The sequence below is a fragment of the Triticum dicoccoides genome, chromosome 4B, assembly GCF_002162155.2.
Source record: "Triticum dicoccoides isolate Atlit2015 ecotype Zavitan chromosome 4B, WEW_v2.0, whole genome shotgun sequence".
Lineage (NCBI taxonomy): Eukaryota > Viridiplantae > Streptophyta > Magnoliopsida > Poales > Poaceae > Triticum > Triticum dicoccoides.
The window spans coordinates 17,869,980-17,888,755 of NC_041387.1; the positions used below are offsets into that span (position 1 = coordinate 17,869,980).

The 18,776-nt window shown below is 43.0% G+C and overlaps 1 protein-coding gene across 1 annotated transcript; it reads left to right on the top strand.

Moving 5' to 3' along the window:
* Positions 1 to 915: 915 nt before the first annotated feature.
* On the top strand, positions 916 to 5,003 carry LOC119294643. The gene is made up of 2 exons (XM_037572868.1): positions 916 to 1,028; positions 1,250 to 5,003. Exon 2 carries the CDS (start codon positions 1,252 to 1,254, stop codon positions 2,464 to 2,466), a length of 1,215 nt encoding a protein of 404 aa, XP_037428765.1. The 5' UTR covers positions 916 to 1,028; positions 1,250 to 1,251; the 3' UTR covers positions 2,467 to 5,003.
* The last annotated feature ends 13,773 nt before the right edge of the window (positions 5,004 to 18,776 follow it).

The following is an 18,776-nucleotide window of genomic DNA, read 5'->3' on the forward strand; positions in this document are numbered from 1 at the left end:
AGCAGGAGTGAGTGTTATGCCTCTCTCTCTTTACAAGAGGCTTTGTTTAGAGAAACTAATTCCTACAGATATCTCTCTTCAGATGGCTGACAAGTCAACCGCCGTTCCGATAGGTATTTGTGAGGATGTTCCCGTAGAAGTCGCTAATTGTTTGATTCTTACTGATTTTGTTGTGCTTGACATGCCCGAGGATGGGAGCATGTCCATTATTCTTGGTAGACCTTTTCTTAACACCGCAGGTGCTATTATTGATTGCAATAAAGAGAAGGTTACCTTCAATCTGAATGATAAAGAACACACGGTGTATTTTCCAAAGAAGACCGACAGGAGGCATGGCCTCAACTCTATAGAAAATATCGAGACCGTGAAGATTGGAGAATGGGACTGTCCACTACATGTGCACCACAAATACGAAACTATTATGGTGGGGACAATGTCCATCAAAATAATGGTTCAGTGATTACTCCGTAAGAGGTGAGACTTTTTGCTCTATATATCGCCTGTTTGTTGGTAAGACTTGATCAACCTTACTAGTGAACATGTTTTATATAGATAAAAAGTTGAGCTTGTTATGTTTTCATTTGTTTTAGTTTTTGTTCTCTTTGCTGTACCAAGTGTTTATGTTTTGAAGCTTCACAATACTAATCACTGCTTTAAGTTTTCAGAAAGTCTTGCAGCTTTTTGAACTTCGAAAAATTTTCAACAGTGAAGTCTTCAGAAAAATTCCAGAAAAATAAAAATAAAAATTTCCACGTCGGGAGTGAACCAGAGGGACCTGGGGCCAGCCAGGGGGACCCACCAGTGGCCCAGGCGGCCAGCTGGCGCGGCCTGCCCCCTGGCCGCGCCCACAGGGCGCCTGGGGTCCACAAGGCCCCCCCTCCAGGTAAGTCTTCTTCCTTCCTCTCTCTTTCTCTCCAAAAACACGAGTTCTCCACTTGTTCTGGTGTTCTTGCTGCTCTTGGAGGCGATTCTTCGATCTCTCTCTACAGCCCATCATTTGAGCTGAGATTTTGAACAAATACTCCCTGGTATGTGACTCCTCCACCCCTCCAATTAGATTTCTGATTGGTGGCTTCATTTGTGAGTATTTAGTAGTTCTTGGTGCTGTATAGATGAGCTTGCATGCATGTGTAGAAAATTATTTTCCAAGTTTTGATGCAAGTTTATGCCATAGGTAAGTGAGTGGAGTAGTTTGCCTTAACCCACTTTGTTTTAATCCTTGTTTTTGTAATTTGCCAAAAAATTTCAGAAATGAGTTTGTTAGGAAGGGCAAAGGGGTGGCTTGAGAAGAGGAGGTCCACGCACTCCGATCGAGTCACTAGAGCCGCAGCTTCACCCTCGATTGCTAGGGTGAGCTACAACGAAGATCATGTGCCCCTGGAGTTGTTGGAAGACACAAGTCCAGCACGTGCTATGACGTTTCCATGTGATGAATTCCTTGAAGCTGCGGGAATCAAGGATGAGTTTTATAATCTTTGTGCTAATGCAGGTCTGACACGGCTCGTCACGTGCCGTGTTACTCAGTATCAAAAACTCACCTCCAGTTTCATTAACAGTTTTAGATATAATCCTGATTCAGGTGCTATTGAGTTTAAAATTTACAATGATCTTATCACCATGACTTTGGGAAAGTTTTGTGAAATAATAGGTGTGCCGAACGTTGGGAGGACGGCTAGGATGACCACTCAGCCCTCCGAGTTGAAAACCGTCTTCAACTCTCTCTGCAGCATGGATACGAGGGATATTCATCGGTCAAAGATCTCTAGCATCTTATTCCCTCACCTCAGGTATTTTGCATATTATGTTGCTAGAGGGGTGTTAGCTCATGACAACACGAGCAACACTTCTGCGCCGGATATTGCTATCCTGGCAGCAGCCCTCTCAGGGAGATCTGATTATAATCTGGGTGCCTTAATTGCTCGACGCCTTGCTATGAACGGCAACAAGGGAGACTTATATGATGGCGTTTATGCCACACTTATTTTAGAACATCTTGGAGGCACCCCACACCCTGATGATAATCCTTTTACTTATTTAAGCTTTGATCTTGCTGCTATGAAAAGGCATAAGTTTGTTACCATGACTTCTGAGCTTGATAATCTTGTTTATATCTTGCGTTTCGGAACTACCGCGGAACGCGAGATCCGTCTACCTGCACCTCTTTTGTTTGATTTTTCTCGTAGGAACGGATGGTCCTTTGATGTTATCCAGTTCGATGAGTTCATGGCCCAGCATCAGTTTCATCACCCCATGGAGGGAGTTGTGCCCGACGAGGAGGAGCACGGTGAGTTACCACCTTTTCAGGAAGAAACCGCCACCGAGTTTGGTGAAGGGTCTTCCTCTGTTTGGCGTACGGACCCTTCCTCATGGGAGACTCCGAGGAGTTCGGTGTATGCGCCAGCATCCTTCTACGACCCTTGGACTCACCATTGTTCCCCCGGAGCAGGAGGCTCCTGGGGACAGTAGCTGCTACCAACTTAGGCCAAAAGCCTAAGCTTGGGGGAGTACGTGCCCCTCTCACTTTTCCATTGTGTTATCCGTTTTATTCGCTTTGATCTTTTCGAAGTTTTTGCCCGTTCTTCTTTATTTCTCTCTTTGCAAAAACAACAAAAAGATTTTCTCTTTCTTTTGCTTTCGTTCAACCTTTGAAATAATCCAAAAATATTTCCTTTTTCTCTTTAGTTTGCTTTATTCTCAGAGTTCAGCTCGAGTCCGTGATGGCATTTAATTATATTTCCTACGTTCGATCGTGCAAGTGACAAGGCAGTAATGATGAAGATCGACTGAAGGGAAGAAACAAGGAAGACCGGTATGAACTCTTCTTGTTTCTACTTTTGTACATATGCCTGTACTTATGATCTAGAGACCAGCTTGTAGCGACATAGTGCTATGTTTACAATGCTCTTCCAGTGGTTCATGCTTTCCTTGTGGCTAGTCTCGAATAGCTAGAGTATATAATGTGTTATTGAAATGATTTACATGCATTGCACTGTTCATAGTCTGGTATACTAAGGTGGTATTTCCCTTTGGAGAATTTTTGGATTGACTTGGCACATGTTCACACATGTTTAAGACTAAAAAGTCTGCTCTGCCTTGATGATCTTTGAGTTTCAGAATAGTTATATCACTTTCATGCCCGATTCAATGTTGCTTTGTCGCTCTGCATGATTATGGCCGTTATTGCTCTCTAGTTGGTCGCTTCCCAGTCTTTTGCTAACCTCCACCTGTACTAAGCGGACTGACTGCTTGTGCATCCAAAATCCTTAAAACCTGTTATGCCATATGAGTCCACCATACCTTCCTATACATGGTATTTACCTGCCATTCCTAACGAAGACTTTCGTGTACCATCTCGAAATTAATCTAAAGCATTTCTCTTTTTGTGCCTCTGTTTTAGCTCATGAGGAAGTAGTAGTTAATTCATGATCTTTTTAAGTTGGACAAGTTTCACCCCGGGATTGCATGTCTAATGTGCAAACCCCTAATACGAGAAGGAACTGGCATAGAGTGCGCCTGGCTCATAAAAGATAATACAACAAACAAACCCTCCTTCACGTTTTGTTCATGAGAAATCAGAAAACTTTGGCAGTGATAAACAAAGGAGATAGGGAGCCGTTCCTCGAGACTTGTCCAGCTCAAGAAGTGATTGAGTTATCTGCTAGCATTCGTTGACGAAATATGCACCTCTCAAAAGCATTTTTTACCTCTGTTTTTAAAACCAAGAGCTCTGGTACATGTTTAGTTTTTGTTTCCGACCACGGGTTTTCAACCTTGCCAACAAAAGCCACGGTTCGAGAGTCTCCACCTTCTTTCTTCAAAGCACCAACTAGGAGAGCATAATTGTCATTCTGAGTGTAATGTGCATTGTCCCAAAGTATTACATTGTCTTCTGCATGCTTGTGATATGATTTATTCTGAAATTCTTAGTTCTAGTCTCCTTTAAAACTCTGGAGGAGTTTCTGCATTTATGTTTTGCTTCACTCATGGAGGCTAGCGAGATACCACCCTAATATGCTCAAGCTATGTGCAATGTAATCTTGTCTTGATTTTCAGTAATATATTGTTTACTTTTAGGTATTTGTGATTGGTCACTTGAAAGAAGGATTGCTCCGTGCATTGTCCTCATAGTACTGTTTCAATACTTGCTAGACTCTTTTCGTAGTACATGCTTATATACATCTAATGAAACAAAAGAGTTTGTCAAAGTTTCCTTTGTCGCGTCCAGTTTGTTGAACTGAATTGCTTGAGGACAAGCAATATGCTAAGCTTGGGGGAGTTGATACGTCTAAAACGTATCTACTTTTCCAAACACTTTTGATATTGTTTTGACCTCATTCTTGCATGATTTGAACTAAACTAACCCGGACTAACGCTGTTTTCAGTGGAGCTGCCTGTATGGTTTTATTGTGTGCAGGAAAACGGATTTTTAGGTATCTCAGAAAATTCCACGAAAAATCACAGAAAATCCACGCACCCGAAGGAACCGGAGCCAGAAGAGGGGCCAGAGGGGGGCCAGGGGGGCTCCAGGTGCCCTGTTGGCGCGGCCCACCCCCTGGCCGCGCCGGGAGGCCGCCTGGGTGGGCCCCACCTCCCCTGGTGCCCTACTTTGACCCGTATTTTAGCTCGTGACGGAGAAATCCCAGATCAGAAGTTCTTTTCCCAGTTTTCATCGCGGAGCCGCCGCCACCCTCTGTTCTTCTTCGGGAGGGCTAATCTGGAGGCTGAATTGGCCTCCGGAGAGGGGAGATCGTCGCCATCGTCATCATCATCACCACTCCATCATCCCTCCATGACTTCTCCTTCCATGTGTGAGTAATCCCCTGCTGTAGGCGAAGGGGATGGTAGGGATTGGATGAGTTAGATCATGTAATAGTTTGTCAGATCGTTGGGGGCATGTTGCCTATCATCTACTATGGTGTTTATCATCTTTGCTTCAACTTGTTATTCTTAATGCTTGTCACTTAGGGCCCGAGTGCCATGATTTCAGATCTGAACCATATGTGTTTGCATGAATATATTTGTGTTCTTGATCCTATCTATGAGTTGTTTGCACCTATTACGGTTCGGAACCGGCGATCCCAAAAGTGACAGCTTGGGACACCAAAGGGGATGGTCCGTAGTTTGAGGATTACATGTATCCATTGAGTTTATTGCTTTGTTCCGGTGCTCTTTGACAGGAGCACCTTAATCTCCATAAGTTCCTTTTGGCCCCGTGCGTAGCGGGATGGTAGGACAAAAGATGTTTTGCAAGTTCTTATTGCAAGCACGTACAACTACCTATGGGATACATGCCTAAAGTTTGATATTTGCATAGATGATCATTACTTTTCCGTGTGCCTTGCCCCAAGTAGGAATCATGATATATCTCATCCATGCAGCGCCCAACCATCCGTCTCCCTAGCCTACAGTGTTTTAAATCCTGCTGGTTACTAGTTGCTACTTTTGCTATTTACTCTTGCTGTTTACTTTTGCTGTTTACTTTTACTATCACTATCATCACTATCATATCACTGTTACCACTTATCTTTTGTTGCAAGTAAGTATATTTCAGGTGCGGTTGAATTGACAACTCAACTGTCAAAGCTTATAAATACTCTTTGGCTCCCCGTGTGTCGAATCAATAAATTGGGTTATTCTTACCCGCGAAGACTATCTCGATCCCTTACGGTTGAGGGTTATCAGGTGCTTAGCCGAAGCCCTGCGTCGGTTGTTCATCAAGATCGTCACCACGCCGTCGTGCTGACGAAACTCTTCCCCGAAAGCTTTGCTGGATCGGAGCCCCGGAGAACGTCATCAAACTGTACGTGTGTCAAGAACTCGGAGGCGCCGGAGTAATGGCGCTTGGATCGGTCGGATCAGGAGGAAGACGTACGACTACTTCCTCTACGTTGTGTCAACGCTTCCGCTTCGGTCTACGAGGGTACGTAGACAACACTCTCCCCTCTTGTTGCTATGCATCACCATGATCTTGCGTGTGCGTAGGAAAATTTTGAAATTACTACGTTCCCCAACAGTGGCATCCGAGCCTAGGTTTTTATGGTTTGATGTTTTGGACGAGTAGAACACAAGTGAGTTGTGGACGATACAAGTCATACTGCCTACCAGCATGTCATACTTTGGTTCGGCGGTATTGTTGGATGAAGCGGCCCGGACCGACATTACGCGTACGCTTACGCGAGACTGGTTCTACCGCCGTGCTTTGCACACAGGTGGCTGGCGGGTGTTAGTTTCTCCAACTTTAGTTGAACCGAGTATGGCTACGCCCGGTCCTTGAGAAGGTTAAAACGGAGTCTATTTGACAAACTATCGTTGTGGTTTTGATGCGTAGGTGAGATTGGTTCTTGCTTAAGCCCGTAGTAGCCACGTAAAACTTGCAACAAACAAAGTAGAGGACGTCTAACTTGTTTTTGCAGGGCATGTTGTGATGTGATATGGTCAAGGCATGATGCTAAATTTTATTGTATGAGATGATCATGTTTTGTAACCGAGTTATCGGCAACCGGCAGGAGCCGTATGGTTGTCGCTTTATTGTATGCAATGCAATCGCCCTGTAATGCTTTACTTTATCACTAAGCGGTAGCGATAGTCGTAGAATCATAAGATTGGCGAGACGACAACGATGCTACGATGGAGATCAAGGTGTCGCGCCGGTGACGATGGTGATCATGATGGTGCTACGGAGATGGAGATCACAAGCACAAGATGATGATGACCATATCATATCACTTATATTGATTGCATGTGATGTTTATCTTTTTATGCATCTTATCTTGCTTTGATTGACGGTAGCATTATAAGATGATCTCTCACTAAATTATCAAGAAGTGTTCTCCCCGAGTATGCACCATTGCCAAAGTTTGTCGTGCCCAGACACCACGTGATGATCGGGTGTGACAAGCTCTACGTCCATCTACAACGGGTGCAAGCCAGTTTTTGCACACGCAGAATACTCGGGTTATACTTGACGAGCCTAGCATATGCAAATATGGCCTCGGAACACGGAGACCGAAAGGTCGAGCATGAATCATATAGTAGATATGATCAACATAATGATGTTCACCATTGAGAACTAATCCATTTCACGTGATGATCGGTTATGGTTTAGTTTGATTTGGATCACGTGATCACTTAGAAGATTAGAGGGATGTCTATCTAAGTGGGAGTTCTTAAGTAATATGATTAATTGAACTTAAATTTATCATGAACTTAGTCCCTGATAGTATCTTGCTTGTTTATGTTGATTGTAGATAGATGGCTCGTGCTGTTGTTCCGTTGAATTTTAATGCGTTCCTTGAGAAAGCAAAGTTGAAAGATGATGGTAGCAATTACACGGACTGGGTCCGTAACTTGAGGATTATCCTCATTGCTGCACAGAAGAATTACGTCCTGGAAGCACCGCTGGGTGCCAGGCCTGCTGCTGGAGCAACGCCAGATGTTATGAACGTCTGGCAGAGCAAAGCTGATGACTACTCGATAGTTCAGTGTGCCATGCTTTACGACTTAGAACCGGGACTTCAACGACGTTTTGAACACCATGGAGCATATGAGATGTTCCAGGAGTTGAAGTTAATATTCCAACAGAATGCCCGGATCTAGAGATATGAAGTCTCCAATAAGTTCTATAGCTGCAAGATGGAGGAGAATGGTTCTGTCAGTGAGCATATACTCAAAATGTCTGGGTATTATAATCACTTGATTCAACTGGGAGTTAATGTTCCGGATGATTGTGTCATTGACAGAATTCTCCAATCACTTCCACCAAGCTACAAAGGCTTCGTGATGAACTATAATATGCAAGGGATGGATAAGACAATTCCCGAGCTCTTCGCAATGCTAAAGGCTGCGGAGGTAGAAATCAAGAAGGAGCATCAAGTGTTGATGGTCAACAAGACCACTAGTTTCAAGAAAAAGGGCAAAGGGAAGAAGAAGGGGAACTTCAAGAAGAACAGCAAACAAGTTGCTGCTCAAGAGAAGAAACCCAAGTCTGAACCTAAGCCTGAAACTTAGTGCTTCTACTGCAAGCAGACTGGTCACTGGAAGCGGAACTGCCCCAAGTATTTGGCGGACAAGAAGGATGGCAAGGTGAACAAAGGTATATGTGATATACATGTTATTGATGTGTACCTTACTAGAGCTCGCAGTAGCACCTGGGTATTTGATACTGGTTCTGTTGCTAATATTTGCAACTCAAAACAAGGACTACGGATTAAGCGAACACCGGCAAAGGACGAGGTGACGATGCACGTGGGAAATGGTTCCAAAGTCGATGTGATCGCAGTCGGCACGCTACCTCTACATCTACCTTCGGTATTAGTTTTAGACCTGAATAATTGTTAGTTGGTGCCAGCGTTGAGCATGAACATTATATCTGGATCTTATTTGATGCGAGATGGTTATTCATTTAAATCAGAGAATAATGGTTGTTCTATTTATATGAGTAATATCTTTTATGGTCATGCACCCTTGAAGAGTGGTCTATTTTTGATGAATCTCGATAGTAGTGATACACATATTCATAATGTTGAAGCCAAAAGATGCAGAGTTGATAATGATAGTGCAACTTATTTGTGGCACTACCGTTTAGGTCATATCGGTGTAAAGCGCATGAAGAAACTTCATACAGATGGACTTTTGGAGCCACTTGATTATGAATCACTTGGTACTTGTGAACCGTGCCTCATGGGCAAGATGACTAAAACACCGTTCTCCGGTGCTATGGAGAGAGCAACAGATTTGTTGGAAATCATACATACAGATGTATGTGGTCCAATGAATGTTGAGGCTCGTGGCGGATATCGTTATTTTCTCACCTTCACAGATGATTTAAGCAGATATGGGTATATTTACTTAATGAAACACAAGTCTGAAACATTTGAAAAGTTCAAAGAATTTCAGAGTGAAGTTGAAAATCATCGTAACAAGAAAATAAAGTTTCTACGATCTGATCGTGGAGGAGAATATTTGAGTTACGAGTTTGGTCTACATTTGAAACAATGCGGAATAGTTTCGCAACTCACGCCACCCGGAACACCACAACGCAATGGTGTGTACGAACGTCGTAATCGCACTTTACTTGATATGGTGCGATCTATGATGTCTCTTACAGATTTACCGCTATCGTTTTGGGGTTATGCTCTAGAGACGGCCGCATTCACGTTAAATAGGACACCATCGAAATCCGTTGAGACGACGCCTTATGAACTATGGTTTAGCAAGAAACCAAAGTTGTCGTTTCTCAAAGTTTGGGGCTGCGATGCTTATGTGAAAAAGCTTCAACATGATAAGCTCGAACCCAAATCGGAGAAATGTGTCTTCATAGGATACCCAATGGAAACTGTTGGGTACACCTTCTATCACAGATCCGAAGGCAAGACATTTGTTGCTAAAAATGGATCCTTTCTAGAGAAGGAGTTTCTCTCGAAAGAAGTGAGTGGGAGGAAAGTAGAACTTGATGAGGTAACTGTACCTGCTCCCTTATTGGAAAGTAGCGCATCACAAAAATCTGTTTCTGTAACACCTACACCAATTAGTGAGGAAGCTAATGATATTGATCATGAAACTTCAGATCAAGTTACTACAGAACCTCGTAGATCAACCAGAGTAAGATCCGCACCAGAGTGGTACGGCAATCCTGTTCTGGAAGTCATGATGCTAGATCATGACGAACCTACAAACTATGAAGAAGCGATGGTGAGCCCAGATTCCGCAAAATGGCTAGAAGCCATGAAATCTGAGATGGGATCCATGTATGATAACAAAGTATGGACTTTGGTTGACTTGCCCGATGGTCGGCAAGCAATAGAGAATAAATGGATCTTTAAGAAGAAGACTGACGCTGACGGTAATGTTACTATCTACAAAGCTCGATCTGTCGCAAAAGGTTTTCGACAAGTTCAAGGGATTGATTACGATGAGACCTTCTCACCCGTAGCGATGCTTAAGTCTGTCCGAATCATGTTAGCAATTGCCGCATTTTATGATTATGAAATTTGGCAAATGGATGTAAAGACTGCATTCCTGAATGGATTTCTGGAAGAAGAGTTGTATATGATGCAACCAGAAGGTTTTATCGATCCAAAGGGAGCTAACAAAGTGTGCAAGCTCCAGCGATCCATTTATGGACTGGTGCAAGCCTCTCGGAGTTGGAATAAACGCTTTGATAGTGTGATCAAAGCATTTGGGTTTGTACAGACTTTTGGAGAAGCCTGTATTTACAAGAAAGTGAGTGGGAGCTCTGTAGCATTTCTGATAATATATGTAGATGACATATTACTAATTGGAAATGATATAGAATTTCTGGATAGCATAAAGGGATACTTGAATAAGAGTTTTTCAATGGAAGACCTTGGTGAAGCTGCTTACATATTGTGCATTAAGATCTATAGAGATAGACCAAGACGCTTAATTGGACTTTCACAAAGCACATACCTTGACAAAGTTTTGAAAAAGTTCAAAATGGATCAAGCAAAGAAAGGGTTCTTGCCTGTGTTACAAGGTGTGAAGTTGAGTAAGACTCAATACCCGACCACTCCAAAAGATGGAGAGAAGATGAAAGATGTTCCCTATGCTTCAGCCATAGGCTCTATCATGTATGCAATGCTGTGTACCAGGCCTGATGTGTGCCTTGCTATAAGTTTGGCAGGGAGGTACCAAAGTAATCCAGGAGTGGATCACTGGACAGCAGTCAAGAATATCCTGAAGTACTGAAAAGGACTAAGGAAATGTTTCTCGTGTATGGAGGTGACAAAGAGCTCGTCGTAAACGGTTACGTTGATGCAAGCTTTGACACTGATCCGGACGATTCGAAATCGCAAACCGGATACGTATTTACATTAAACGGTGGAGCTGTCAATTGGTGCAGTTCTAAACAAAGCGTCATAGCAGGATCTACATGTGAAGCGGAGTACATAGCTGCTTCGGAAGCAGCGAATGAAGGAGTCTGGATGAAGGAGTTCATATCCGATCTAGGTGTCATACCTAGTGCATCGGGTCCAATGAAAATCTTTTGTGACAATACTGGTGCAATTGCCTTGGCAAAGGAATCCAGATTTCACAAGAGAACCAAGCACATCAAGAGACGCTTCAATTCCATCCGGGATTTAGTCCAGGTGGGAGACATAGAGATTTGCAAGATACATACGGATCTGAATGTAGCAGACCCGTTGACTAAGCCTCTTCCACGAGCAAAACATGATCAGCACCAAGACTCCATGGGTGTTAGAATCATTACTGTGTAATCTAGATTATTGACTCTAGTGCAAGTGGGAGACTGAAGGAAATATGCCCTAGAGGCAATAATAAAGTTATTATTTATTTCCTTATATATCATGATAAATGTTTATTATTCATGCTAGAATTGTATTAACCGGAAACATAATACATGTGTGGATACAGAGACAAACAGAGTGTCACTAGTATGCCTCTACTTGACTAGCTTGTTAATCAAAGATGGTTAACTTTCCTAACCATAGACAAGGAGTTGTCATTTGATTAACAAGGTCACATCATTAGTTGAATGATCTGATTGACATGACCCATTCCATTAGCTTAACACCCGATCGTTTAGTATGTTGCTATTGCTTTCTTCATGACTTATACATGTTCCTATGACTATGAGATTATGCAACTCCCGTTTACCGTAGGAACACTTTGTGTGCCACCAAACGTCACAACGTAACTGGGTGATTATAAAGGTGCTCTACAGGTGTCTCCGAAAGTATTTGTTGGGTTGGCGTATTTCGAGATTAGGATTTGTCACTCCGAATGTCGGAGAGGTATCTCAGGGCCTTCTCGGTAATACACATCATACAAGCCTTGCAAGCATTGCAACTAATAAGTTAGTTGCGAGATGATGTATTACATAACGAGTAAAGAGACTTGTCGGTAACGAGATTGAACTAGGTATTGGATACCGACGATCGAATCTCGGGCAAGTAACATACCAATGACAAAGGGAACAACGTATGTTGTTATGCGGTCTGACCGATAAAGATCTTCGTAGAATATGTAGGATCCAATATGGGCATCCAGGTCCCGCTGTTGGTTATTGACCAGAGATCTGTCTCAGTCATGTCTACACTGTTCTCGAACCGTAGGGTCCGCACGCTTAAAGTTACGATGACAATTATTATGAGTTTATGTATTTTGATGTACCGAAGTTAGTTCGGAGTCCCGGATGTGATCACGGACATGACGAGGAGTCTCGAAATGGTCCTGACATAAAGATTGATATATTGGACGGCTATATTCGGACACCGAAATGGTTTCGAGTGGTTTCGGAGAAAACCAGAGTGCCAGAGGGTTACCGGAACCCCCTCGGGAGAATAATGGGCCATATGGGCCTTAGTGGAGAGAGAGATGGGCAGCCAGGGTGGGCCGCGCGCCCCCTTCCCCTCTGGTCCGAATTGGACTAGGAGAGGGGGGGCGGCGCCCCCCTTTCCTTCTCCCTCTCCCCCTTCCTTTCCCCCTCCTAGTAGGAGTAGGAAAGAGGGGAATCCTACTCCTACTAGGAGGAGGATTCCTCGTCCTGGCGCGCCCAACCAGGGCCGGCCGGCCTCCCCACTTGCTCCTTTATATACGGGGGCAGGGGGGCACCCTAGGACACACAAGTTGATCATTGAGATTGTTCTTTAGCCGTGTGCGGTGCCCCCTCCACCATATTCCACCTCGGTCATATCGTTGCAGTGCTTAGGCGAAGCCCTGCGTCGGTAGTACATCAAGATCGTCACCACGCCGTCGTGCTGACGGAACTCGTCCCCGAAGCTTTGCTGGATCGGAGCCCGGGGAACGTCATCGAGCTGTACGTGTGTCAAGAACTCGGAGGCGCCAGAGTAACGACGCTTGGATCGGTCGGATCGGGAAGACGTACAACTACTTCCTCCACGTTGCGTCAATGCTTCCGCTTCGGTCTATGAGGGTACGTAGACAACACTCTCCCCTCTCATTGCTTTGCATCACCATGATCTTGCGTGTGCGTAGGAATTTTTTTGAAATTACTACGTTCCCCAACAAAAATAATACAGCTGGAATAGGACGAAGGGACAATTGTGGGTCATGAGATTTTGAAAGCTTATATCTCTAATTATTATAAACAAATTTTCGGGCCTCCATAAGAGAGCAAGGTGTCCCTTAATGAATCTATTATTGGAGATATCCCTCGGCTTCGGTCGGAGGAGAATGATATTCTATCCACACCTTTTACTGAGAAAGAGGTTCTAGATGTAATTTCACAAATGAAACCGAATAAAGCACCGGGACCAGATGGGTTTCCTGCGGAATTCTATAAGAAATGTTGGCATATTATTAAGAATGATCTTATGCATATGTTTCAAGATTTTTTAACGGTCATTTGGAACTGTTCCATCTTAACTCTGGTATGATTACATTGTTACCAAAGAAAGAAGAGGCAGTTCGGATCGAGCAGTTCAGGCCAATATGTCTTCTTAACTTGTGTTTCAAAATATTCACGAAAGTGGGCAACAATAGATTGACACAGATTGCCCACTCGGTGGTGCAACAGAGCCAAACTGCTTTCATGCCTGGGAGACACATTCTTGAAGGGGTAGTCGTCCTGCATGAAACGCTGCATGAAATCCACTCAAAGAAGCTAGATGGGGTTATCTTCAAAGTGGACTTCAAGAAGGCATATGATAAAGTTAAATGGCTTTTCCTTCAGTGGGCAATGCGCATGAAAGGATTTAATGAGGCTTGGCGGAACCAATTAGGTTCTCTAGTCCAAAAAGGTAGTGTCGGAATTAAGGTTAACGATTTTATCGGTCACTACTTTCAGACACACAAGGGATTGAGACAAGGGGATTCAATGTCTCCTCTCCTATTTAATATAGTGGCCGATATGTTGACCATTCTTATAGGTCGGTCTAAGGAAAATGGTCAAGTGGATGGACTTATCCCTCATCTGGTCGATGGGGGAGTCTCCATTTTACAGTACACTGACGACACTATCCTGTTTATGGAACATGATATTGCAAAAGCGCGGAATATGAAACTCATATTATTTCTCTTCGAACAATTGCCTGGATTAAAAATAAACCTTCACAAGAGCGAGTTGTTCTACTTTGGTAAGGCCAAAGAAGAGCAAGACACATATAGACAATTGTTTGGGTGTGAATTAGGTTCTATGACTTTCAGTTATTTGGGCATACCGATTCATCACCGTAAGCTTTCTAATAAAGAATGGAAGTGCATCGAAGATCGAATTGAAAAAAAGCTTAGTTGCTGGAAGGGAAAACTAATGTCTTATGGAGGTCAGCTAGTGCTAATCAACTCAGTACTTACTAGTATGCCGATGTTCCTACTATCTTTCTTCGAGGTACCGAAAGGGGTGCAGAAGAGACTTGATTTCTTTCGATATCATTTTTTCTGGCAGTCAGATGAGGCCAAGAAGAAGTACCGTCTGGCACGATGGGATATTTTATGCCGACCCAAAGACCAGGGGGGTCTCGGTATTTGCCGTGGAATTGTCAAGGCAGATGTCCTAGTGTGAGGACTTAGTCGTGAGGCCAACGCATCTATGCGGTAGCTTGAAGGGGTTGGTTGGAATCGAGAGACTCGAGGTGGATCAACACACAAGAAGAGGATTTAGATAGCTTCGGGCCCCGGGAAACATCATCCGGTAATAGCCCTACATGTTGTTTCTGGCTAGGTCTCATTATCATCACGAGGGAGTCACCGTAAACCGGCTCTCCTAGTTATGTCTAGCCTTAGCCATTATTTTCTCTCCCTCTTGGGGTGCCTTGTCCCTCCTTATATATGTTGAAGGGGCGGGTTACATGACTAGTCCTAGTAGGATTAGGATTACTCTATTACAAGTGGAGTCCTAGTCTTGCTTCGTTTATAGGAGAATATTCCTTATGCCTTTCCTCTTAAGCCGGCCCACTATCATACGAACCGGCCTACTGGGCCTTGAGCCTTGTCGTCCGTATGACCCACCCGCCGGGTTACTAATGAGTCGCCAAGATCGGCGGGTTACCTGTGAATCGCCAAGCTCCGGGCGGGTTACCAGTGAGTCGCCATGATCCAGCCGGGTCATACAACCGGCGGGTTACACCGCGGGGTATATCCCCGACAGTATTGAAAACCTGGAAATTAAGAATAAATGCCTTATGAGTAAATGGCTCTACAGGTTAGAGATAGAGCCGGAGGGAATGTGGGCACAGATACTACACAGTAAGTATCTACAATCGAAAACGCTAGCCCAGATTACTGCGAGACCAACTGACTCACCATTCTGAAAGGGACTCATGCGAACAAAAGATTTGTTCTTTCGTAGGGTCAAATTCTTGGTTGGCAATGGGATGTCAACAAGATTTTGGGAGGATACGTGGTTAGGGGAGACACCACTAGCCATACAATACCCCATCATATATAATATTGTGCAACATAAGGAGGATTACGTAGGCACAATATTTCAACCGACTCCCTTGAATATTCAGTTTAGACGTGCGTTAGTTGGGGAGCGATGGAATTCCTGGATGCACTTGGTTCGGAGATTGATAGATGTTCAATTACCCGACCAACCAGATTCGATGCACTGGAAGTTAACTAGAAAAGGGGTGTTCACGGTGAAATCTTTTTACATGGATCTAATTAATTCTGGCCAAATCTCGAGATCGTTACATATTTGGAAGGCTAAGATTCCCTTGCGTATTAAAATCTTTATGTGGTTCGTACACAAGCACGTGATCCTCACTAAAGATAACTTAATAAAGAGGCGGTGGGTAGGTAGTTACCGTTGTTGCTTTCGTGATCATGATGAAACAATACAACACTTGTTCATAGAATGCCCACTTGCGAAATTGCTTTGGAGAACGATCCATATAGCCTTTAACATTACTCCTCCAGTTAACATTGAATCGTTATTTGGGATGTGGTTAGCTGGGGTTGATCATACTACTACGGCTCGTATTCGGATTGGGATATGTGCGCTTATATGGGCTATATGGAATCGCATGAATGATATGATTTTTAACAAACAACATACTCTAACTTTCTTCTAGGTCATCTTCAGGGCTTCCGCATGGATTCGTATGTAGTCCTTACACACTCCTGTGGACTCCAGGGAGCCTTTGGTTACTGGGTGCAACCAGTGGGAGATGGTAGCACTAGCGATATTCAACTGGTTCGGATAACGGTCGCATAACATGATAGGAGTCTAGGGAGCCTGCCCTTTACTTTGTCATACCGGTTGCGGTATTGAGCATTCACTTTTTTTACTTTTTGCTCCGCTTGCGAGCTGTAATTCTTTATGACTTTGTGATACTTTGAGACCTATTAATAAGATGGCTGCATGCATCGTTCCGATGCAGAGGCCAGGGGCAAGCCTCCTTTTCCAAAAAAAAACTTCCCAGTAGATGAAATGGGCTTTCAACAAATGAAGTTAATTGCCTTCTATTGTAGAGGTGCCATGCTTCGTGTGGACACGAAGCAAGGTGCTCCGAAGGATGGAAATTCTCCGCTTGAGCTCTTTCAGGTTAGTTTTTTTTCGAACACCTCTTCCATGTTAGTTTCTATGTGGACTAATTTTATCTTATTTTGTGCCGAGCTAAAATGAGCAATTACTGTCCTAAAGGTTTTAAAATCCAAGCTGTGGCTCAATGACACCATATCTTTAGTCACGTGGATTAGCATAACAGAACAAATTTAATTAAACTGTAGAGATGTCTAGAATCAGTTATTGAGCAGAAAAGGGAAAGTAATCCATGAAAGGGAAACCCGTTAGAATGACATGAAAAGCAAATATTATTGTCCAAATTGTCTATCTAAATTCTGTTTCTCCCCGTAGGTACTTTGGAATTCTCTTTGCATACGTCATCCATTACAATACTAGATTTTTCTGCCCAGATCGTTTATGGACGTTTATACATTCCTACTTTATGCTTGTTTTCAATGGTATTTATCTGCCTGTTTTGGCAATGCAACTAGTATTTAATTTTGTTCGAACAAAGTTGTCCATGTAAACTTCCAATTACATGAAAGATGTAACCATGTATTGTTTTATACTTCTAATATTTTTACTTGCTTTTTTTCCTCGACAAGATTCATGTAGTACTGGAGTGTTTTTACTGTGCAAAGCATATGTTCTTTTAAAACCTCTGTTGTCAAAACTTTCACACTTTTGTACCAATACACATATAGGGTACTTGAGACTGGCCACATAAAAAAATGTTCCTTTAATACATTTTGTTCCCTATATTTCTGTTTTCCCCTGAAATACTTTTGGAAGATGTAAGGTCGTGGTTGTGTAATTAGTGATGCATACATACCTTATAATGTGGAATTATGAGATCAAAGTGTGATGGGAAAAAAGAGATGGTGGTAGTAATATTTTATTATTTTTATCCGATTACTGCATTGCTATCATTACACATTTACAAGCTGCTCTAGTCATGAAACCACCGAACATTTGGCGCACTGTATATATGATTTATACTGCTACTTCACTAGTTATGTTTCTGTATTCACGACTGAGCTTTGCAGGTGGAGATTGCTACCTCTTGAGCTTGCGTTGGTTTTTCCCTTGAAGTGGAAAGGGTGATGCAACAAACTAGAGTAAGTATTTCCCTCAGCTTTTGAGAACCAAGGTATCAATCCAGTAGGAGACAACGCGCAAGTCACCGAAAACCTGCACAAACAAACACCAACTTGCACCCAATGCGATAAAGGGGTTGTCAATCCCTTTACGGTTATTTGCAAAGTGAGATCTGATAGAGATGGATAAACAGTAAAGTAATATTTTTGGTATTTTTGGTTTATGAAATGGAAAGTAAAAGATTGCAAAGTAATGGAATGGCGATGGAAATTGGCAAGTTGACGGGAAACTAATATGATGTAAAATAGACCCGGGGCCATAGGTTTCACTAGAGGCTTCTCTCAAGATAGGAATTATTATGGTGGATGAACAAATTACTGCCAAGCAATTGATAGAAAAGCGCAAAGTTATGACAATATCTAAGGCAATGATCATGAATATAGGCATCATGTCCATGTCAAGTAGACCGAAATGATTCTGCATCTACTACTATTACTCCACACATCGACCGCTATCCAACATGCATCTAGAGTATTAAGTTCATAAAGAACGGAGTAACGCATTAAGCAAGATGACATGATGTAGAGGAATTAACTCAAGAAATATGGTGAAAACCCCATCTTTTTATCCTCGATGGCAACAATACAATACGTGCCTTGCTGCCCCTACTATCACTGGGAAAGGACACCGCAAGATTGAACCCAAAGCTAAGCACTTCTCCCATTGCAAGAAAAACAAATCTAGTTGGCCAAACCAAATCGATAGTTCGAAGAGACTTGCAAAGATATCAAATCATGCATATAAGAATTCAGAGAAGATTCAAATAATATTCATAGATAAGCTGATCATAAATCCACAATTCATTGGATCTCGGCAAACACACTGTGAAAGAGTATTACATCGAATAGATCTCCAAGAACATCAAGGAGAACTTTGTATTGAGAATCAAAGAGAGAGAAGAAGCCATCTAGCTACTAGCTATGGACCCATAGGTCTATGGTAAACTAATCACACTTCATCGGAGAGGTAATGGTGTTGATGTAGAAGCCCTCCGTGATCGAATCCCCCTCCGGCAGGACGCCGAAAAAGGCCCCTAGATGGGATCTCACCGGTACAGAAGGTTGCGATAGTGGAAAAGTGGTTTCGTGGCTCCCCTGGATGTTTTTGGGGTATATGAGTATATATATAGGAGGAAGATCTAGGTCAGGGGGTCAACGAGGGGCCGACA